We start from the raw sequence: 7,120 nt of genomic DNA, 5'->3' as shown, positions 1-7,120 counted from the left end.
TCCGTCAGCAGGATCTGGAGGGACCAAAAAGAGTGGAGGGCAGTTACCACTTCCATAGGCACTTGGCAAGAAAAGGGGCAAAATTCTAAACGTGGATTCACAGTCAAAACATCTCCTGTACCATGACCTGGGGCAGAACTCTGCAAGGTGGTCAGATGTAGGTGTGCACCACCACATGTACATGGCAAAATGGCACCACAGTGCCAACACTGAACCCTTGACAGGAGAGCTCATCCTGTTGTTGTCCCACAGCCCACAGAGGAGCGAGAAGGCAGTGCAATTGTACTGAGGCTAGCTGCTCTTCCAAGGGACATGCCAGAAACTTTACCCTAAGAGGAAGCTGGATTAGAAATCCCTTTCTCAGAGCTGGGACCTGTATTCCAACATGAACACCACGAAGACGTTTTGGGGCTCACATTGTGCCTGCAAAACACATTGCACTTACTCTTCATGCTCCTCAGCACAGAACATGATGGCAAGGGAAGGAGGATGTGGATCTTACCTGGACTCCAGTTTTGAGGGAGATTTCACGGAGCAGGGTGATTTTCTGTAGATTATACACTTCAGCTGCTTGGTCAGCATTCTCACTGCAGAAAGCACACAGAAGCTTCAGCTCTCAGGGGAGTTTCTGCTCAAGGACATCGCTCCATTGTGGGTACCTGAGGCACAGGTCCCTGTACAGCCAGGTGCTATCTCAAACCAAAGACTAACACTGCAGAGTTTGCCCATGGTCTGTGAAAGCCTACAGAGCACAGCAGTGCTTTTACAGAAATCCTACATGTGTTCTCAAAGCCCACTGCAGCGTTTGGGCTGAACGCCTTCAGCTCTTGGTCAGGAGCGAGCAGTTCCTGACAAGAAGGGGTGATCACTGTCCAGCTACCAAAAGTTGGTTTATCCAACTAGCCATGGTTTTTCTCTTGGGCCACTTCATTGGTACTTCCAGTTTAGCACTCACAATGTGCCCCTTCTTTATTCCCCATCTCTGCTCATGTGCAGGAGCAGCGGTCCTTTTTTTTGGAACAGAACCTCCCTTCAGCCTAAATCATTGTTGATATAGACTATACTACTTTTGACTACACTACTTCTGCTTCTCAACTTCTGGTCCCCTCTGTACCCTTAGGAAAGGTTTCCCTTCCTCCTCTGCTTCTCCTGGCTGCCTTTGCATCGTAGGTTTCTCCCGATTCAAAATTTCACTTCCTACTCTTTGCCCAATTTCTTTCCATTAAAAATCTGTGTAAGTCCCTCAAGGGTACAAATTTTTTTCAAACAGGAAACAAATCAAAAAGGGGGGTCCTGTTAAAGAACAAGAGCTACAGAAATTTGGTGAGTCCAGGCAGAAGTTGGGGTCACCTGCTCCACTTACCATTCAAGACTGAAATCAAAATAGTTCTTTGCTTCTGAACAAATATTCTTCCATAGCTCCTGAGGGGTCATGCTGGCCCATGCAGTGTTATCAGCATTTCCAAGGTTCCTGTTTTTCCTTTTCTTATTCTTCTTCTTGGAGACCAGCTCATCAGCTGGAAGATGGGCAATGGGATTTGGGAAGGAGCTCAGAAAACAATTGAGGAAGTGGCTGATGGCGGCGGATAAACCTGACAGCTCCACACCCTACAGAGAGACAGCAGAGTGAGTCGGGAGAGACACCCACATCACACAGCACTGCTCTGACCCCGAGCCTCACACACATCCAGTCCTGCAGAAACAGGGAGATCCTCCACGAGGGGGACAGGAAGGCAGTGTTTCCAGATGGCACTAGCACAGATGGAGGTATGTCGATGTAGGATTAGGTGTATGCCTACACACAGAAATGTGGAGTTACATTTCGGGCTGCTACCTGGGACAGAGAAAGCAGAGAGTGCAAAGATGATTTTGGCACTGGAACCAAGCCAGGTGTATTGCTGTGCTGTGTGTGAACAGGTACAAGGATATGTAGTGTTGAGCCAATTAAAAAGGCTTCTTAGAAGGGCAAAAGCAACACTGTTTAAGAGGAAAAGGTATTACAAGGAAAACAAGCTGGGATTTCACTTTTAAAAGCCTCCAACATAATGAGTGAGGATCTGGGGAGGAAAAGCATGAATGATTGCTCTCCGGGAAAGCTTTCTTCAAGTGGGAACTTGTTCTCCCTTACATACAGGCCTGTACCTATTTCAGTGCTAATGAGCTTGTACTTCTTGTTGCCACGCAACCCCCAGGAACTGCCTAATGGGAGGAGAACCCCGAACAGCTCTGTTTGTGGAAAAAAGTCATTAGGGAGGACACATGAGGCAAGAGGTCAGAGTGCAGGTCATACCTGGAGGTACGTCTTGAAGATGTGTTTGGCTGATCGAGTGATCAATTCGCTGATTCCAATTTTCTACCCAAAGGAATAAAGAACAGACTGAGTCCATTGGCAAGAAAATGGAAAAATACACTGGGCTTTTGAAATGGTCTTTTATCGAGATCTGCAGGAGACACACTATTTTCCCTGCAGCACAGAACTGCAAAAGCGTTTGACAGCTCTCCTGGAGCCAGTGAGGAGCCCCTGGCACCTCTGTGCCTGGTGACCACAAGCCACCAGTGCAGCTCAGCGCAGCTCCAACAGTGCTCCAGGGGCTGCTGCAGCTCAGCCCTTGTCTGCTGCTGGGCAGCCACACTCACACCACCTCAGAGTTTGATCCAAAGCCCAGCTGCATCTTAGAGACTTAAAAAATGCATGGCTGAAAATCCAACTGTGTTACTCACTGTTGCATTTGGAAATCCCTGAAGCAGTTCTCTACCTCAAAAGATACTCACAGTCCCTAACATTATGAAAGCCATTATGGATTTGAAAAATAAACCTCCCCAGCCACCACTTACAGGCCCTTCTCCCTCCTCCCCTATTTTTGAAGCTATTTTTACACAGAGAGAACAACTGGCCAAGTGGGAATCTCCTTGGGACAAATGATGCCAGAGCGGTTTGAACTGTCTGATGTTAAGCCTGATGCTTACAAAGATGTGATCCAGCTGTGCACGGCCAGGGGTCTTGGTGATGAAGTTGATCACTTTGCCCAGGTAACGCATGTTGATGCCCCTCTGGTGCATGGCCTCAGCCAAGGTCGCCCCATCCATCGGGAGCACCGTGTGATCCAGGCAGTCCTTGACCTGCAGGGTATGTACAGACTTTGCTTACTGAGGACAAACATGAAGGAAATAACTTCCATTTAAAAACAAAATTTTAAAAACCACACCAGGAGGCAGCACAGGGGTTCCCTGATGCCACTGCAGACACCTCGTTACCGGGGGCTGAGGGTTGCCCTGAAGGCAGGCACTGACCCCAAACAAGACTCTTCTGGTGGGCAACACCTGCTCTACCACCAGGGACCATCATGGTACACAGGCAGGGGGACACCTGCAGTAGCCAGCCCAGGCTGGGCCAGGTCCTTGCCACTGGGGACAGTTTCGCTCTGTCTCAGCAGGGAAGGAGCAGCACTACGTTCTCTTGAGGCAGAGGCAAAACAACTCCTACTTGTGCAAGTAGCAGGCTGACCCTTCTTTAGAGGCCTCACAGTCACTAATTAAACACATTTCCAATTAAAAGAGTACGTGGAGCTGTGCACACATAGCTGATAAGGAGAAATGGCACATGCACTTTGTGCTGCAGTGCTGATAAACAGTTTAATTCACGTCATGGAGTAACACCAGCTCCTCTCTGATATGCACAGGACTACCTCCTACAGCAGCTGCTCTTCAACCTGCTCTCACACAGGCCCGTGCAGTGTTTTGGGTTTATATACTGCAGTATCAACTCTGTAATCAACAATCACCAAGCCCTTTTCTGACTCACTCCCCTCCTTTTTTATTTAAAGACTGAATAGCTGGTTCTGAAGGTTGTGCTGACTACAGAACTAGTGGATTTAGAGTGCAGAAGAAACTTTCCAACAAGGAAAACCCTTTCCTACACAAGACCAACAACTCCTGGACCTCTTGGAGTAGAGCTCATGAGTTCTCCCCCGCCAGTTCCAGTGCCTGGTCTGACAGCTGCATTAGCCATGAATTCAGCAAGTGTCCCAGGAAGGGACTGGGATTTCTTATCTGGCCAGGTGCATGGGTAACATCCAAAATGCTTAAGACTTACAGAGGGAGTTTCTAATGACTGCTATTAGTAAAAACAATTTCCCAGTTCACTTCAAATTATTAGTCATCGATTGAGTCATAGCCAGGGTCAGCTAAAACAATAAGCTGTGAAGGATGCCCAGGGCTAGGGAGGATGGCTTGTGTGGTTCTCTATTGTCCCAAACTCTTAGCAATAGCTTTAATTACCAGTGCCAAATTTTTTTTGTTGGATTTAGGTGAGAAAATTGTGCCCTGATGTAAGATGGGAAATGGAAAACCCCTTGTGCCCTTGCCCACGATGCTCGTGCTGTTCCCTGTGCTCCCCCACCGGTGCCAGAGCCTGCAGCTGCTCAGGCCAAGCTGGTGTCCCAGAGGTCACCAGTGCCACTGCTTGCACCACCAAGCTCTGAGGGCAACATCACTGCTGGCCCTCGGCTCCTCACCAAGCCTGGGATCTGGCACGACAGCAGGAACGCAGCAGCATCCTTCAGCAGCTGCTTCTGATCCTGCACCTCCTCTTTGCTCGACTCAGGGAAGCGAACTCCTGGGAGAGGAACAGAGAAAAAACGTCAACCGCAGCAACTCACAGAAACAAGTCCTCTACACAAAGTACATAGTAAGAGCAGGTAAGAAGTTAATAGTAATTGTCAGCCTGGAATTACAGATGCTTCAAAAACTTACCTCAAACTATACGTGTTTTGATGGGAAGAGCATTGGCTGCTGTGTTCAGGCAGTGGCTGGGCTGTTCAAACTCAATGGTTTGGCCATTCCCCTGCAACATGCCTGCACACTGCCCCAGTATTCACCCCCAGAAACACTCTGGGAGCTTCTTCTCAGTTTCCCAATAAAAAATACTGCTCCGAGCCATGGAAACTCACGTGTGATGCCTGTGTCTGATGTGTGCATGTGAAAGGGCACCGTGACTGCTCACTGAAATGTTACTAAAACAAACCCAGCCCTTCACTGAGGGCCCAACATCAGTCATTCAACTACAGCTGTTATTTTTTGTGTAAACTACTACATGAGGATCAAATTTGATTTTTTTCCTCCCTCTGCTTCTTTTCATGTGGTCTCGCAGCTGGGATGCCGGAGAATCACAGGAAGATTCTTGGCAGCAACCTGCAGCCCTCCCTCAAGCGCGGTGGGAGACGCTCCCTGCCCACTCTTGGCAGCCCCAGCACTAAAATCCATTACTGCTTCCCTCTTCTGTATCTCTGTGCTTCACAGAGCCCTGCACCATGCCCAGCAAAAGAAAACCCAGCAACAGTCTTGGCTACAGAACACAGTTTTTCTCTGCAGCTGGCTGGACACAGCTCTGGGTACACGTACCTGGTGAGAAAATATCTGGGTTAAACCGAATATCAAATGATGTGTCACTAATGGAGCCTACAGCCTTGCAAGCATTTCGAATCACTTCTCTGCTTTTGGGATCCACTGGAGCAGGAAGAAAAACAGAATACAAATGAATGTGGAGTTCAGGAAATGACAGATCTAGCTATTAAATTAAGATAAAGTTTTGTTACTAAAAAGAGCAATGATAGCACATTCTGAAGAAATTACATTATAAAAACAATCAACTGTAAAGGAGAATGGCTACAAAGTCTGAATAAGAGCATGCAAGATGACCCAAAAAGCCCCGTGGACGTCCCCAACTCCAGGCACTCAGAAATCCAAGCCTGGGGTTCCCAAAGGTGCCTGTGCACTGCTCGCCTCCTGCCCAGCCCCACTCCCCTGCACTCCGCGGGCCAGCCTGGCCAGGCTCTTGCTCCCAGGGAAGAGCTGAGGGGCTGGTGGCCTTGCTGGGCTCAGACACACCCACCCAGCCAGCCCCCGGGGGAGTCATTCATCAGGGTGTGAGCAGCTCTAACAAAGAGGCCAGGCAACACTGACAGGCAGCCAGTGCTTGCCCTGTTTAACCACCATCCATCACCCCAACCACCCCCAGCCTGGCACTGCTCCCACCAGTGACAGCCCACCAGGCCTGCGCTGGGCTGGTGCTGAGGATGAAATACCTGTTCCCTCGTCAGACGCGATGGTCTCAGCGAGCTCCTTCACCTGATCAAGCCCAGTCACGCTATCGTCTATTTTGCCATCCTCTGACTCAGGCCTCTTGCTGTCTGCGGCACCATTCTCCGGAGAGGCACCATTTTCCAGTGCAATGGAGCTCTCCTGCTTGTTGGCTTTCTGCTGCATCAGCTGCAGCGCAGCCAGCTTCATGAATAAGAGATACCTGCAGCAGAGGGAAAGGGCAATTCAGCACAGCAGAATCCCAGAGGATCACCTCTGCTCTGCAGGGAAAAATCTCACCAAGTTAGCATTACAGACCCTACAGTTTCCCTGTGGAAAGGAAGGGTATACACCCTCTTCCCACGAGCTTTCCAAAAATCCAAGGAGTGCACATTATGGAAGGAAGCAAAACAGTGGGTTTTCATTACCCATCTCCCTGCAGCAATTGCTTCCCACAGGCAGCATCTGCAGCCAGCTCAGAAAGACTCGGTGCCAGATGCACGGGACCAGTCACACAGAGCTCAGCAGCAGCTTGGCCAGGAGAGCTCAGCAGAGAGAGGCCCAGGCTCTGCCAGGCTCAGAGCAGCGCCCTGCAGCCACGGTCCTGCTGCTGGGCTGGGAGCTGTCCCAGAGCCCGAGGGCAGGGGCAGAGCTGAGGCGGCGCTGGCTGCAGCACGGGCTGCTCGGCAGGCAGGGCTCCTCCCTCAGCAGCAGGAGGGCTCATCCTCCCGGCAGGCAAAGCACAGGCTCTGGCCACCTCTGCCAGCAGGGCAGCCCCGGCGGGAGCACCACACGACTGCAACGTGTCCCAGTCCTCCAGCTCCCACTGCCTCGACAGCACCAAGTGACCCAAACATCCCACCACAAATATGCCTACAGCAGTTCCCACAGGATTTTTTTCAGCCTCTAGAAACGAAGGCAACTTTCAGGACATCGGGAAAGCCTTAAAAAGAAGCATAAATTCTTCCCATTCCCTAGCCATCAAGTGGACAGGTTACCTGCAGGGAAAGAAGAACTTCTAAATGTTTGGACAGGAATCAAC

The 7,120-nt window shown here is 50.0% G+C and overlaps 1 protein-coding gene across 3 annotated transcripts in view; it reads right to left on the bottom strand.

Moving 5' to 3' along the window:
• Positions 1-7,120, bottom strand: part of CLUH (clustered mitochondria homolog) — a 41,297-nt gene that overhangs the window by 7,861 nt on the left and 26,316 nt on the right. For all 3 annotated transcript variants that reach the window (XM_017730908.1, XM_017730907.1, XM_008631066.2), the window contains exons 11-18: positions 6,084-6,301; positions 5,401-5,505; positions 4,515-4,615; positions 2,968-3,120; positions 2,291-2,353; positions 1,364-1,608; positions 503-587; positions 1-14 (exon numbers count right to left, since the gene is read on the bottom strand). The exon at positions 1-14 is cut by the window's left edge and continues 170 nt beyond it. In XM_017730908.1, coding sequence (XP_017586397.1) covers positions 1-14; positions 503-587; positions 1,364-1,608; positions 2,291-2,353; positions 2,968-3,120; positions 4,515-4,615; positions 5,401-5,505; positions 6,084-6,301 — 984 coding nt within the window. The remainder of the gene's footprint in view (positions 15-502; positions 588-1,363; positions 1,609-2,290; positions 2,354-2,967; positions 3,121-4,514; positions 4,616-5,400; positions 5,506-6,083; positions 6,302-7,120) is intronic.

This window comes from Corvus brachyrhynchos, unplaced genomic scaffold (assembly GCF_000691975.1).
Source record: "Corvus brachyrhynchos isolate BGI_N302 unplaced genomic scaffold, ASM69197v1 scaffold283, whole genome shotgun sequence".
NCBI classification, from domain to species: Eukaryota; Metazoa; Chordata; class Aves; order Passeriformes; family Corvidae; genus Corvus; species Corvus brachyrhynchos.
Note: the sequence above shows the minus strand (reverse complement) of the source record. Positions and strands in the feature narration are given on the sequence as shown.